At 44.3% G+C, this 16678-nt stretch overlaps 1 protein-coding gene across 1 annotated transcript; it reads left to right on the top strand.

Moving 5' to 3' along the window:
* Window positions 1-4414: 4414 nt before the first annotated feature.
* On the top strand, window positions 4415-5344 carry LOC119925575 (olfactory receptor 4C46-like). The gene has a single exon (XM_038743875.1). The coding sequence runs from the start codon at window positions 4415-4417 to the stop codon at window positions 5342-5344; it is 930 nt and encodes a 309-aa protein (XP_038599803.1).
* The last annotated feature ends 11334 nt before the right edge of the window (window positions 5345-16678 follow it).

Consider the following 16678-nt stretch of genomic DNA (forward strand, 5'->3'; position numbering starts at 1 on the left):
TATTGATGGCAACATTAGGAGAAAGCTTCAAATAGCTAGAGGGAGCATGTCCAACAGGATCTAAATTTTGGAAAACCCATTTGTAAGCAAATTTTGAAATCGAACTTTTCAAGTAAAGTTTGATTCTTCCCCTCTTGCTTGAAAGAACATTTCAATTTTTCCTTCTATCCCATTCCATCTCTTTAGAAGGTTTGCAGTTGGCTACCTCAGAGACTTGATTGTCCACCTCACAACCAGCAGACCTGGTGGCTTGATGGCCAGAGTAAGGCCTCTCAAAGCACTGAAAAATCAGTGAGGTGAAAGGCTAGGTCTGGGGCATTTTGGGGGAGCTAAGGACAGCTGCAGCCAATCACTACAGCTCTAACCCTCCCTATATATTTCCCAGACCAAATCATTCCCCCAAGGGAGGTAAAGAGACTTAAAAGCATCTCAGCATCTCTGAGTCCAGGTTTAGGGGCAGGGGAGGTGTTCTCCCTTACTCCCTCTCGATAGCTATCGAAAGTGGAGAAGACATGTCTTCCATGACTTGATTCTTGGATCACCCATTCTCTGTACAAATCAATTAATCATCAAACCATGGTATTTATTGAGTGCTTACTATGGGCAGAGCACTGTTCTAAGGACTTGGGAGAGTGTAACACAAGAGAATTAGTAGGCACATTCCCTGTCCATAATGAGCTTAGATGGGGAGATGGACATTACTATGAACATGAAACTTGGGGGAGAAGGGTTACAGTGTGCTTGTCTGCATGAATGATCTAGTTATTTCAGTGTCCAGCATCCTCTTGATTATTAGTAGGGAAATTTCTCCTCAAAAAATCAACAGAAAATCAGGTGTTTCGTCCACAGTAAGAATTCACCTTGCTGGTGTTTTCATCCCTAAGAGTTTCTTCAGAGTCTGAACTCCAGTGAGGCTCACACGGAAGGTGATAAATTCATTGGGGGACTGCAGAAATCCTCTCTGAATTCACATAATAGACATAGCATCAGGGATAGTCCATTCAAATGAGGCAACCTTGTACGTTGTTATTGTTCAAAACATATCCATTGGGTGCTGAGCCCTCTTACCGCCCCCCACAATCGGTGCTAATGTCAGAGTCTACATAATAATCGGTGCCGTTTTCAAGGATGTAGTCAAGTACCAGTTACAAGGCGAAGCTCTTAATTATAAGAACCAGTTAGTGAAGGACACAGGTATTTTCACAAAGAACTAGCCAAATTCACAGAAGACTTTACTACTGCTTTTGGCATAAAGACCCTACCAGAAAGGGAGGTAAGAAATTCTACAGAGACTCAGAGCCCTAGGTATTATAATAGGGCCCCACACTCCTAGAGAGGCGACTTTAAATATTTCTCGGTAACAAAAAGAAAAATGTGAATAAGAACAATTTGAGCGTGAGGCTGGAGGGAGAGCTATTAACTCCATTTTTTCCCCTTTTTTTGTGGTTATAGATTTGAAAAGGGGAAGTTCAGAATGTCCTCCCTGGTCTATTCATTTTCCTGTCTCCTTAACGAGCAAAGAGGTTGGGTGAACAGGATGTGAATTTCTACCACCAAATGCATTTCCCTGAAAAGAATTATTAAAATGAATTGCTGACTGCTGACTTTGTGGCTAGACAATCTGAAATTTCTGCTTGAAAGGCCTATTTTGTCTTTGATCTGTAAAGGACTTTCTCATTTGACGAGGTAAGCGGAGAGATAGGATAGAGCCCCAATTCTTCAGACCTTTTCAGCATCAACAAATCTGACTACTATAAGTTTTCCAGCCTTCCTGATTTTTACTTTGCATTCACATTCAAAAAAACACATTTTCATATTTGCTCTTTAATACTTTTGGTGATGTCTACAAATAGATTCCAAGTATCTTTCTAAGTTTATACTTACATTCACTTGATCTTGTCTTGAAATGATTGTTTAATAAACATATTGCAACTGGGAACCGTGTGGTCAAGTGGAAAGAGTATGGGGTTGAGAGTCAAAGGACCTGAGTTCTAACCGGACTCTGCCACTTCCCTTCTGTGTGACCTTGGGCAAGTCACTTCACTTCTGTGTACCTCAGTTTCCTCATCTGTAAAACAGTAATTCCTTTCTTGTTGTCCCTTGCCCTTAGACTGTGGCATTCCGCATGTACTTGATCTTATCCACTCTGGTAATTTACCATTGTTTATCTGCATAACCTAGCCTAAACTATAAATCCCATGGCAGGATTTTGTAGATAACTTTTATTTTGATCATCAGGAGTTCAGAAGTGTGGATGCCACTTATGTTGCCAACTTGTACATCCTAAGCACTTAGTACAGTGCTCTGCACACAGTAAGTGCTCAATAAATACGATTGAATGAATGAATGAATGGATGCATTTCCTATTTTGTTGTACAATGTCTTTAAACCTCTACCATTTTCATCAACCAAGGTCATGGGTTCTAATCCAAGCTCTGCCACTTGTCTCCTGTGTTACCTTGGGTAAGTCACTTCACTTCTCTGGGCCTCAGCACATCTGTAAAATGAGTATTGAGACTTTGAGGCTCATGTAAGATAGGGACTGTGTCCAACCTGATTTGCCTGTATCCACCCTAGCACTTAGTATATTACCTGGCACAGAGTATGTGCTGAACAAATATTATTATTATTATTATTAATCTTGGTGGTGCCTCTTTGCTGAGCATAAAATATTGATAGCTTCCTAAATCCATTCTCATCTACTCACTCTCCACACTGAGACCTATCTGAGTTTCCTTGTTCTAACAGGGCTTCTGTGCATTTGCTATCAAGGACCTAGGAAGCAGCACAGCCACGTGGATAGAGCTCGGACTGGGAATCAGAAGGACTGGGGTTCTAATACTAGCTGTGCCACTTGTCTGTTGTAGTACCTTGGGTAAGGCATTTTATTTCTCTGTGCCCGAGTTACCTCACCAGTAAAATGAGTATTAAGACTGAAAGCCCCATGAGGGATAGGGCCTGAGTCCAACCTGATCAACTTGTATCTACCTCAGCACTTAATACAGTTCTGGCACATCGTAAGTACTTAACAAATACCTTTAAAAAGAAGGACCATCAATCAATCAATCTTATTTATTGAGCACTTACTGTGTGCAAAACACTGTACTAACCACTTGGGAGCGTGCAGTATAACAATATGTGGACACATTCCCTGACCACAACCACTATTCCGGTCTTTTCTCAGAGTTTGATAATTTTTGAAAGTTTGGATACCACCTTCCAATGCTTTGTTTGTACCGATGCCCATGCATTAAAGATTATAACAAAGACTTTAAGCTTGGTTCTACTACCAGTAGAAGTTGGAGAGGTAGCAATTGTCACTCATCAATGGGAAGAGAGTCTGCTAGTTTACATTAAATTCGGAGTTTATTGTGTGTTTTATGTTCCTACGTGAGATTCCTGGGTTACCTACAATCCGTTTCCTCGGCGGAACATCTTTTCTTCTTTCTCTGGAAAATAAATGAGCACTGATCCCATAAGAAAGAGGAATAAACAAAAAGCTGATATAAGAGGAGAAATAATCTCAGAAGAGCATCAGGGGAATACAAAAGGTTTTAGGTTTCTTGTCTGCTAAACATTTGGTTTATCATCCTCTGCCCTGAAGGATTTTAGAAGGTTCTGAGCCAACAGGCTAATGCACTTTTATCTTAGGGAGAATGTGAATGTGATTATCAGTTGGCATTTATGAGACTGGAATAGTAAGAGTTACTGAGCTTCTTGTCTATTGAAAAGGGCATGGAAATCAAACAGAGTATACTCCAGGGATGACTGAATGGAAAAGGCTTTGAAGATATTGACTATGTTCCCAGCTGTACCACTGACCATTTAGGACACCTCTGGGTAAGTTCATTCATTCATTCAATTGTATTTATTGAGTGCTTACTGTGTAACAAGCACTGTACTATGCACTTGGGAGAGTTCAATGTAGCAATAAATAGACATTCCCTGCATACAGTAAGCTTACAGTCTAGATGGGGCGACAGATATTAATGTAAATAAATAAATTACAGAAATGTACATAAGTGCTGTCTGATTGGGGTCAGGGAAATTAATAAAGAAAGCAAGTCAGGATTATGCAGAAGGGAGTGGGAGAAAAGAAAAGGGGGACTTAATCAGGGAAGGCCCCTTAAAGGAGATGTACCTTCAAAGAGTCTCTGAAGTGGGAGAGAGTAATTGTCCTTTGAAATTGAAGAGTTAAATTAACCTAATCTGCTTCAATTCCCACTGTGGGAATTGAGTACAGTAAATACTTTCCCTTCCCGCCCTGGGGTTTGGAGAAAATTGACCAGATGATAGAGATGTGGTACTTTGAGTTCGGTTACTTGATCGTTTCAAAGCAAACCTAATGAGGATCATCATTCTCTATACAGAATCTGCAGCTCTCACCTGTTCCCTCATAGAGTATCCTGAGTCGATGGGTAATAAAAACAATGTGACAGAATTTATTCTATTGGGACTAACACCGAATCCAAGGATGCAGAAGGTCATCTTTGTTGCTTTTGTAATCATCTACATCATCACCATGGTGGGAAATCTGATCATTGTGATAACCATAACCACGAATAAGACTCTGGAGTCCCCCATGTATTTCTTTCTGGCCTATTTGTCATTTATCGATGCCTGCTATTCTTCAATCACCACACCTAAACTGATTGTCGACTCTCTCTGTGAGAAGAAAATCATCTATTTCAAAGGTTGTATGACTCAGGTCTTTGGAGTGCATTTTTTTGGCGGGGCCGAAATTATTCTCCTCACGGTGATGGCCTATGACCGTTATGTGGCAATATGTAAGCCACTGCATTACACGACCATCATGAACCAGTGTGTGTGTGGTGTGCTGGTGGGGGTCATATGGACAGGAGGCCTGGTGCACGCCACCATCCAGATTCTCTTCATGGTCGATTTACCCTTCTGTGGCCCCAACATCATCGATCACTTCCTGTGTGATTTGAACCCTTTGCTGAACCTTGCCTGCATGGACACCCACACCCTCGGCCTCTTTGTAGCCGCCAACAGTGGGTTCCTCTGTCTATTGAACTTTGTCGTGTTGATGATTTCGTATGTCATGATCCTGCGCTCCCTGAAAACACACAGTAAAGAAGGTAGGCACAAAGCGCTCTCAACCTGCATCTCCCACATCACCATCATTGTCCTGTTCTTCATTCCATGTATATTTCTGTATATGCGGCCTGCCTCCACCTTCCCCATGGATAAAGTTATTGCAGTATTTTACACTATCATAACCCCTATGCTAAACCCCCTCATCTACACCCTGAGAAATGTCCAGATGAAAAATGCCATCAGGAAGCTATGGAGCAGAAAAGTGACTTCTGAAGATAAATAGGCAACACCCTGTGAAAATGGTGATATTTGTCCAAGTGAAGGAAGTGACAAACACGGATTTCAGATAAGATTTTTAGGAAAAATGTATAGGGCATGCAAAGCTCAGTGGAGCTCATGGCTTATATGTCTGTTGTATTTCCCAAGAGCTTGTTACAGTTTATTGCTATTTTGATTGCTATTTTGATGGTATTGATGTCTGTCTACTTGTTTTGTTTTTTCTATCTCCCCCTTCTAGACTGTGAACCCGTTGTTGGGCAGGGATTATCTATAGCTGTTGCCCGAATAGTACTTTCCAAGTGCTTATTACAGTGCTCTGCACATGGTAAGTGGTCAATAAATGTGATTGAATGAATGAATATTGCATTCAGTAGGTGCTCAAGAAATACCACTACATGAACTACTAAAGAGTCTCTTAGCTGTAGAGGTATTCATCCTCACCTCAGCTTATTTAGCAACATTTACATGTTAAGAGGCTGATTTTCTTCTTGCTACAGCTGCTTTCATTTATCTTTTCATCCTTCTCTCATCTCAAATGAGGAGAAATGAGAGTAGGCTGCTCAATAGTGCAGTCCAACCTGTTCTAGTTTAAAGAAGAAAATAAATGTTTATTTAGCAACAGAGTGTTGTATTTTTCCTATTGTGTTTTTCCTATAGCTCCATTGAATGTCACATTGTACTGGACATATCATAGTCTTTAACAGTAGAATGCGGTGTTTTCTAATTTGATTCCTCTGAAGCAAGAAATAGAAGATGGTAACTCTTTGTGAATTTCAAAACAAACCAATGCTAATTCTTTCTCCAATCAACAGTAGGAAGAGGGACAGTATTGGGAAAAATTATCTGTGTTAACATTCTACATCCATATCATGATGCTTAGCTATGAAGACAAAGTGTGCTTTCTTTCATTGATTCTGCACTAGATTAAGCAAATCAGAAAGCAAAAACAACTTGGAGGAGACCAGGATCAAGTCAGAGGTATTGGGCCTGCTTGGCAAACTATTCCAGCCCAAAGAAAGCTGCTTAAATAGGTCTTTGTCCAATGTGAAAAATCAAGTTTTGCATATGTCTGCATCTGCTCCTGAAAATGAGAGTTCTTAGGGACCAGTCTGGATCAACTGTGAGAAGCAACATGACTCTCTGGAAAGAACGCAGGCCTGGGAATCAGAGGAACCGGGTTCTTATCATAGCTCCTCACTCTTATCTGCTGTGTGACCTTGGGCAAATCACTTCCCTCATCTGTAAAATGGGGATTAAGGCTTTAAGCCCCATGAGGGACAGGGACTGTATCCAACTTGATTATGTTGTGTCCATCTCAGCGCTTACTACAGTGCCTGGAACATAGTAAGCACTTAACAAATACCATTTACAAAAAAAAGAGAGAAAAGGAAAAGACAGAGGTGCTTATGGTGGTGAGGGAAGAGAAGAGAATTGGACAAAATTGTCAGTGTTTTCCTTTTTCTCAGTGACACAAGCTATTACCTGATAGAGAATATATTGGTTACAAGTGCCATCTCAGATGAAGACCTAAGAAGTTATTAAGCATTTGATTAACCAGGCCTAGAACCACTTCAGAGGAACTATGTGGTTCTATCTGGAGGTGATGACCTAGGCATTGAGGCTTCCCATCATACTTCACAGTCTTGCTCAAAAATGGAGAATGCCTCTCCTGGTGCAAAGTCTCATCTTAGATGACAGTAGTCTACATAAGTGAGAGTCGGGTGAGAATTAATTACCCCAACCGACACCATGAAACTCTGGGAAGAACTAATGGCCTAGGCTGGTATCATCAGCCAATCTCTTTGCAGACTTGGAATGGCTCAGAAACAGCATTGATTAAATGGGCATTAAGGCCGTGAGTTCCTTGTGGGATGTAAACTATGTCCAACCTGATTAGCTTGTATCTTCCCCAGCACTTATTACAGTGCCTGGCACACAGTCAGCGCATAGCAAATGCCATTTAAAAAAAGCCAAGGGGAAGCAAGAGGCACAGTCTTTGCCTCTAATTCCAGGGGAAACCATTCCACTAGGAAGACAGTTCTGGGTCACTTGTAGGATGGAGGTGCAGTGGAACCCTGAATCCAGCTAGGTGATTCTGGGTGAGTGGATGGCTTGTTAGGATGCCATCAAAATGGCCCTCCTCTTCGGAGGAGTCAGCTATTAGAGAAGAGACTTCCAAACTGTAAGCTCACTGTGAGCAGAGAATGTGTCTGTTTAATGTTACATTGCAATCTCTCAAGCTTTTATTACAGTGCTCACCACACAGTAAGTGCTCAATAAATACCATTGACTATGAAAGCATTCTCCCTAGGAAGAGAGGGCTCCATCCTCTAATGTATCTCTGTTGAATTATTTATAGGCATGGTAGGCCTGAGATCATGAGGCACTATATCCCTCTATCCAGGCCCTATCCAGGTTAGGAACTGTTTTCAAAGTGATGGGTAGTGTTTTAGGTTTTCAAAGTGATGGGTAGTGCTTAGAAAGACTCAGGCCCAGTCAACATAAATAATGCACTAATTCTTTCAACTGAGGTTGTGACAAGAACAGAAGCACAACCCAGGAAATAGGTTTGCAAGACCTATCTTGGGGAATTTTTGGATAATCTGGGTGGCAGAGACACTTGTGTGTAAGTGTTGGTCTGCTCTATCTCTAGCCCCTCCTTCAGAACAGATTCAACTCTTCCTTCTCTCCTCTTTCTCACATCTCTCATTCCCCCACAAACTAAAGGCAGCATCTGAAAATGAATGGTAAATGTTTGGTTTGAGTCAAAAGAGTAGTCTCATCTCCTACCCTCTTTCTCGCACTTCCCTCTTTTTCCACAGTTCACCTTCGGAGAGAAGCACATGATGAGGTGCAGAAACAAGATCAGGGACAAGAAGGGGACGAAAGGGCAAGAGACATGCTGTTTCAGACTGTAAGCTCATTGTGGTCAGGAAACCTGGCTACTGACTCAGTTATATTGTACTCTCCCAAGAGCTTAGCACAGTGCTCTCACACAGTAAGCACTTAATAAATAATACTGTTTGACTGCAGGAAAGGTGATAGGAGAGGATGGTTGGGGTCCTGGAGCTGGAGGGAATGGAGGAAAGAGATGGGGGGAGACAAGAGAACTTAGGGATGAGCAACCCAAGGAGATAGAGATCGATGGGAGCAGGGGTGAAAGTGAAAAAACCCATTTCTTACCACAACCACCTGGCATTTAGTACTGTCACATGTCTGAGAGACATAAACAGAAAGTGGTTACCCAAGACCTCCATATTTGTGGCCCCTGGGGTCAGGAAAACCCTGCTTTCCTTTCAGATATTTAGGGGGTCAGTAAAAGCCCTTAGGCATAGGCCCCGAGGTAGATTCTCAAATACTCAGGCAAAAGGGATTGGTCAAGGAAGATTAAGCCAAAAGCCCATTAAGAGTTTCAGTTCAGACAACCCAGAGGCAGGGTCGACTGGAGGCCTGAGAGACTTATCAAGGCTCCCTAACCCAGCCCAGAATGATAGAGGTAGCCCTATAGAGTTGGGGCTGGTCACAAGGTGCCAGACAAGGCTCTGGAATGAGTCACTGTAATGGGTCGGGGAGGCGGCAACGTCAGGTTATCCTGTTCTAGCAGGTTGGGGGTGACAGTGGGAATCCTAGTTCCATCTCTGTGACAAGTGACCTTCAGTGTGGGGAAGGAAAGGGAGAAGAAGAGAGACTCAAAAGAATCCTCTCCCCCCAGCCACCAGAACTAGAGCTAGATACTTAATTCTCTAACTCCTCATTTTTAGTTTCACAGACCCTCCCACAGTCCCCCTATGACATGTCTTGCACATGGACTCTTGCCTCACTGACAGTTTCAAACTTACCTATTGCCCATAGAGTTGATTAGGGGGAGTAGGGAAGCTGTATGCCCTAGCAGAAAGAGCACAGGCCTTGGAGTCAGAGGACCCGGGTTCTAATCCTGACTCTGCCAATTGCCTGCTCTGTGACCTTGGGCAAGTCACTTGACTTCTCTGTACCTCAGTTTCCTCAACAGTAAAATGGGGATTCAATACTTGTCCTCCCTTGTACTTAGACTGTGAGCTCAATGCGAGACAGGGACTGTGTCTGACCTAATTGGTTTTTACCTACCCCAGCAGTTAGAACACTGTTTGACACATACTAAGCCCTTAACAAATGCCAGAAAAAAAGTTAGAGAGGCTGTCTACAGAAGCTGTCCCCTGGAGTTCGGCTGCCCCAACTTCAAACTCATCATCTTTCAAGAACATGCTCCAGTAGTGCTGGATGTGGGGACCTGGCCAGGTCTAGAACAGCTTAACAGTGGCTGACCAAATCAAAATGTTGTGGAGCTTTTTAAAGATCCAAGGCTATAAGGTGTAGTCATCCATCCTGATCAAAGCCGCTTTGTCCTTAGTGACCAACTGAGGGCAGTTGTGGTGGAGGCCACAGCTTTCACTTCTGAGGTAGGAGGCTTGTGCCCGGCTCTTAGTCTGAGCCATGTGGAACATTGGCTGAAGTTGTCAGAAAGCTTCGGGGGACTAGTTGTATGGAATGTGTGTAGAATGAGTGGTGGGCAGGGAGAGATACCTTCTAGGTTCTCTTCCCTCAGGTGTAGGATGAGGGAGCTGGGCGTGGGCTCTAGTTTGGCTGTAGAGTGCATCAGACCCAGCGGGCACTCAACAAATGCTACTAATATTGCTACTGCCTACAATTACTACTATTAATTACGATATTTATTAAGGGGTTACTATATGTAAAACAGTGTTTGACACATTTATTATTATAATTAAGTGCCATAGAGTAATTTTTTTGTCACAGTGACTCCATGGATATACTTTCTCCAGGACGTCCTGTCCTCTGCCATAATCCACAACCTTCTTAATGATTCGTCCATTATCGTTGTTATGGTCTCTATCCATCTAGCTGCCAGTCTGCCTCTTCCACGTTTTTCCCAGACTTTTCGTAGTGTTAGTGTCTTCTCCAGAGAATTAGTCCTCCTGATTATGTGTCCAAAATATGCAAATCTAAGCCAAGTCATTTGGCCTTCCAAATACCACTTTGGTTCAATTTGCTCCAAAATCCATTTGTTTGTTTTTGGGGCAGTCCATGGCATTCACAAAAGCCTTCTCCAACACCACATTTCTAAAGAATTGATTTTTTTTCTATCCTGTTTTTTCACTGTCCAGCCGTCAGATCCATACATTGTCCTTGGAAACACCATAGAGTTGACAATTTGCATTTTTGTGACAATTGTTACATCAGCACATTTCATGACTTTTTCCAGGCTCTTACCGGATAGTAACTATGTGAAACAATGATTGACACAAAGCACTGGAATAGATACAAGTTAATCAGTTCAGACACAATTCGTGTCCCACGTGGAGCTAACAGTCTTTAGCTACTACAAGGACAGAAGGGGTCGGAGAAGACAGTGGCCAGAACAGGTAGAACAAAATTGTCTTCTTAAATGACAGAGGGATAGTGGGACAGAGAACAGAGGGAGAGAGAGGCAGCAAGGGACTGGGTCATAGTGGTGGCTTGAGACAGCTGAATATGAGAAGAGCTAGGCGTTGTAGACTCAGGGAGAGCTTTATGAGAAGCCCAGGTGAGAAGATGAAGATTTTATAGGGACTGATGACAATGGAGCCATGAAGACTGAAAATATGAAGGGGGCAGGGGAAAACTGATGACCTTTTACTCCACTTCAGAAGACTGTAAGTTCATTGTAGGTATGAGATAGTTTACATCAATGTTATTGTATTGTATTGCACATTTTATTGAATTGTATTCATTCATTCAATCACATTTATTGAGCGCTTACTGTGTGCACAGCACTGTACTAAGCGTTTGGTATGTACAAGTCTGCAACATATAGAGATGGTCCGTACCCAGCAACGGGCTCACAGTCTAGAAGTGGGAGACAGACAACAAAACAAAGCATGTAGACAGGTGTCAAAATCGTCAGAACAAATACAATTAAAGCTATATGCACATCATTAACAAAATAAATAGAATAATAAAGATGTACAAGTAGAATGGAGTAATAAATCTGCACATATTTATAAACAAGTGCTGTGGGGAGAGGGAGGAGATAGGGAGAGGGGGATCGGGAGGAGGAAAGGAAAATGGGGCTCAGTCTGGGAAGGCCTCCTGGAGGAGGTGAGTTCTCAGTAGGGCTTTGAAGGGAAGAAGAGAGCTAGCTTGGCGGATGTATGGAGGGAGGACATTCCAGGCCAGGGGCAGGACATGGGCCGGGGGTCAACGGCAGGACAGGTGAGAACAAGGTATATTGAGGAGGTTGGTGGCAGTGGAGCAGAGGGTGTGGGTTAGGCTGTAGAAGGCGAGAAGGGAGGTGAGGTAGGAGAGGACGAGGTGATGGATAGCCTTGAAGCCGAGAGTGAGGAGTATTTGCTTGATTCAAAGGTTAACAGGTAGCCACTGGAGATTTTTGAGAAGGGGATTAACATGTCCAGAACGTTCCTGCACAAAGATGATCCGGGCATCAGAGTGAAACATAGACTGAAGTGGGGAAAAGACAGGAGGATGGGGGATCAGAGAGGAGGCTGATGCAGTAATCCAGTCGGGATAGGATAAGAGATTCAACCAGCAAGGTAGCAGTTTGGATGGAGAGGAAAGGGCGAATCTTGTCGATGTTATGGAGGTGAGACCGGCAGGGTTTGATGACAGATTGGATATGTGGGGTGAACGAGAGAGCGGAGTCGAGGATGACACTGAGTTTGCATGCTTGTGAGACAGGAAGGATGGTAGTGCCGTTTACAGTGATGGGAATGTTATGAAGTGGGCAGAGTTTGGGAGAGAAGATAAGGAGTTCAGTCTTGTACATATTGAGTTTTAGATGGTGGGCAGAAATCCAGATGGAGATGTCCTGATGGCAGGAGGAGATACGAGCCTGGAGTGAGTGAGGGAGAGCAGGGGCAGAGATGTAGATTTGGGTGTCATCAGCGTAGATGATAGTTGAAGCTATAGGAGCTGATGAGTTCACCAAGGGAGTGATTGTAGATAGAGAACAGAAGGGGACCAAGAACTGACCCTTGAGGAACCCGTAAAGAAAGGGGATGGGAGGAGGGGGAGGAGCCCATAAAGGAGACTGAAAATGAATGGCCGGAGAGATAAGAGGAGAACCAAGATAAGATGGAGTCTGTGAAACCAAGGTTGGATAGTCTGTTGAGGAGAAGGGTGTGGCCCACATTGTCGAAGGCAGCTGAGAGGTTGAGGAGGATTAGGATAACATAGGAGCCGTTGGATTTGGCAAAAAGAAGGTCCTTGGTGACCTTTGAGAGGGTAGTGTCGGTGGAGTGTAGGGGACAAAAGCCAGACTGGAGGGGATCGAGGAGAGAGTTGGCGTTGAGAAATTCAGGTCAGCAGGTGTAAATGACTCGATCTAGGAGTTTGGAAAGGAAGGGTAGGAGGCAGATAGGGCGATAACTAGGGGTCAAGAGAGGGTTTTTTTAGGATGGGGGAGACGTGGGCATGTTTGAAGCCAGAGGCGAAGGAATGAGAGGAGAGTGAGCGGTTGAAGATGGAAGTTAAGGAGGGGAGAAGGGAAGGGGAAAGAGATTTCATAAAATGAGAGGGAATGGGGTCTGAAGCACAGGTGGATGGAGTAGCACCTGAGAGGAGGGAGGAGATCTCATCTGAAGATACTGCTGGGAAGAAAGGGAGAGTAACAGAGAGGGGTGAGAGCAGGGGTGGGGGGTTGGAGAAGGGAGAGGAGTGACTTAGGGGAGCTCAGACCTGATGGAGTTAATTTTACTAATGAAATAGGAGGCCAGATCGTCGGGGGTAAGGGATGGAGGAGGGAGATGAACAGGGGGCCTGAGAAGGGAGATAAATATACGGAACAGCTGACAGGGATGATGGGCATGTGTGTCAATAAGGGAGGAGAAATACTTTTGCCTGGGAGAGGAGAGGACAGAGTTAAGGCAGAAAAGGATTATCCTGAAGTGAACAACGTTGTCTTGGTGTTAAGACTTTCGACAGCAGCGTTCAGCAGCTGGAGCATAAGAGCGAAGGCGGCAGGCAGTGGGAGTGATCCAAGGCTGTGAGTTAGTGGTACGAGAGCAGCGGAAGGAAAGGGGAGTGAGCGAGATGAGTTGAGTAGAGAGGATGGAGTTGAGAACAGCGATCTAGTCAACAAGAATGGGTAGAGAAGATAGGGAGGCAAGGTCGGGTGTGATGCGCTGAGAAAGAAGGATGTGGTTGAGAGTGCAGAAGTCTCTGTGAGGTAGAAATATAGATTAACGGGGGGAGAAGTGTGACTGAAGAGTCAGGTGAGAAGGTTATGATCAGAGAGAGGGATTTCAGAGTTGGTGAGGGTGGAGATAGTGCACCGGTAGGAGATGATGAGGTCGATGGGGTGACCAAGTTGGTGAGTGGGCGAGGTGTGGTGGAACAGGAGGTTGGCAGTGTCAAGGAGAGATAAAAGGCAGCGGCAGAGAAGTTACCAGGGACATCCATGTGGATGTTGAAGTCTCCAAGGATCAGAGTGGGCAAGGAAAACGAGAGAAGGAAGTTGAGAAAGGGGTCAAAATCGTTAAAGAAGTTGGAGTTGGGTTCGGGGGCAGGGGGGCGGTGGATGACAGCTACAAGAATCTGGAGGGGTGGTAGAGGCAATTAATATGGGCTTCAAAGGAGGGGAAGAAAAGGGAAGGGGGAGGAGGGTTAGTGCGAAAGTGACACTGGGCAGTGAGAAGGAAACCGACACCTCCTCCTTTTATTGTACTGCTTAGCACAATGCTCTGTATATAGTAAGTGCTCTGTAAATATGCACTTAGTAAAGTGCTTTGCACAAAGTAAGCACTCAATAAATACGATCGAATGAATGAATGATTGAAAGGCAGGGAGAACTGTAGCCAATAGCCCAATCCATGCACGCAGAAATTCCCTCAGCTCCCCGTATCGCTGTTTCACTAGGAGTAATAATAACAATAGCATTTCCTAAACCCTTACTAGGTGCCAGGCACTGTACGAAGTGCTGGGGGGAATAAAACCAATTGGGCTGGGCACAGTCCCTGCCCCACATGGCCCATTGTTGCGTAGGTGTTGCTGTCTGCCTCCACGTGTACAGTGCAGTGGGGAGACGGGCACTCGCAATGGAAGAACGCAGGCCAGGCAAGTCTCAAGGTGGACAAGGAGACTGTTTATTGGGTTAAGCAGCAAGACTTTGATATCTTTCAGTCACATTCTGTATTTTTCCATGTTGCTGTGTTTATAACTAACACAGCCATTCTGTAACCTACAAAACCAGTAACAAGCAACACCCATCTATGAAAGGCCATAGAGCTGATAACAAGTAACTCTTGCCTGTCCACAGCTCTCCTCTCAGTTCCTTGTAGGTCTTCCCGTGAGCACGGAAGGCCTGGCTTACTACTTAGGCCCGATAATTGATGGGCCAGATGTTTAGTCTGCCACAAGTCCCCCTTTTTGTTTTTTAAACAATTGCAAAGCATGGAGTTGAGTAAGAAGCGGGCGAAGGAAAACAGATAGCCATCGGGCAAGGCAGGGCAGGCAAAACAGGGCCAAGATCAACAAAATAATATATGGGAGACTATGAAGCAGCATTGAGAGCCAATTAAAAGGATTAACCGCCGCAAGGGCAGAAATGATCGGTGAAGCAATATCGGCAGGAATGGCCAAGGGAGGGGTATTTTGCATAGCATCGGAGAGTAAGGCAAGGTGTGACAAATCAAGGGAGACATTCGAAGAATGCCAGGCTCCTTGGAGCCGATTTCAGATCGCGGACCACGAAAACCCAGGAAATGTGGCATTATAATAATATGGGGTCACACAGATATGAGGGTAACGATAATCACAACGTTGAAAAGAAGGTTGAGTGCACAGAGCATCAACCTCATTTCCTAATTCTATAAGAGAATGCTGTAGAAGAGAGAGGTGAGCGGTAAAGGCTTTAAATGTAACTGTGTTTGCAGAACATCAGAAACATTTCTTGCAAGGGAATTAACAAAGGAGGCCTTTGTTATTTCAGTATGCAGGGTAATAGAGGATAAGGTGGTAGCAATAATAAGGGATGCCAAAGCGATAAACACAGTGATTAACAATCCAACAAACCAACGATGTCGCTGTTTTGGAATATGAAAATGATCAGCTAGCATCTGCAGGGCAGAATCTGCAGGGAACTCAGCCCAAGGGTGGGATAATGAGGTGGGTAGTATAGCATGACGAGGTTGTTCTAATATAAGAATAGTAGCAGTGGCATCATGGGTGGATATACATTGGGTAAGTCTACAATTATCAGATGTAATATTCCAGAGGGAAGGGAAGGGGATAAGGGACAGGTAGCCAACAAGGAAGGCTTGCGGTGGCAATATACATGCTCTTATTTGCCGTTCTTCCGTATGGACTGGGATAGAATCGAAAGGGACCTGTCCTCAGTAATCACAACGGTGGAAAAAGTGAGGATCAGGAAAGCGATCGCCATTTTGGGGAACTGGACCGCTGATCCTCCAGAGGAAAAGTCGCAGAGTCTGTCTCCTGGTTCTTGGTCAGCTCCTGAAGTACGCAGGGTGAGGGAGAACACATTGTAGAAAGGACGTGGCGTATGTTCTTTGTAGGTATCCAGATCAGGCGGTCCTCAGTTTCTGGAAAGACACAAGCATAACCTCGGCCCCACGTTAATAAGGGATCTGGCCCTCGGCACTGTCGCGTGAGGGGGTCCTTCCATTTTACTCTTTCTGGGTGTTCCTTAGTTTCCCTACCACCCCATTTTTCAGCGGGGGTGAGACCTTTGTCATCCATAGTTAAAAAATTAAGGGTATATTTAGCGGATTGTAAATGTCTATGGAGAGAGGTCAGTTCATCTCCCCCTTTTTGTTTTTCCAAAAAGGCTTTGAGCCAACGATGACGATTTTCGACAATGGCGTGACCTGTGGGATTGTATGGAATACCCGTAACAAGGCGGATAGCAAAAGTATTACAGAAAGACCAGAACGCCTTAGAAGTGTATGCGGGGACATTGTCAGTTTTCAATACCTGTGGAATTCCCATAAAGACAAAAGCAAGAAACAAATGATCCATAACATGTTTGGCTGATTCACCAGTGTGAGCCGATGCAAAAGTAAATAATGTACAGGTATCAACAGTAACGTGAATAAAAGCCAATCTGCCAAAGGGAGGGTAATGTGTGACGTCCATTTGACACAGCTTTCTTGGCACAAGACCACGGGGATTCGTGGCTTCAGAGGCCGCAGGTAATGTAGTAACACAGGAGGTACAAGCTTTCACAATGGCCCACGCGCTTTCCCAAGAAATGCCAAATTGACGGCATAACATTCCCGCCCTTTGGTGGAAGCGCTGGTGGGCTTGCGAGGCTGCGGCTGTAGTGTCT

This window comes from Tachyglossus aculeatus, chromosome 3 (genome assembly GCF_015852505.1).
Source record: "Tachyglossus aculeatus isolate mTacAcu1 chromosome 3, mTacAcu1.pri, whole genome shotgun sequence".
NCBI classification, from domain to species: Eukaryota; Metazoa; Chordata; class Mammalia; order Monotremata; family Tachyglossidae; genus Tachyglossus; species Tachyglossus aculeatus.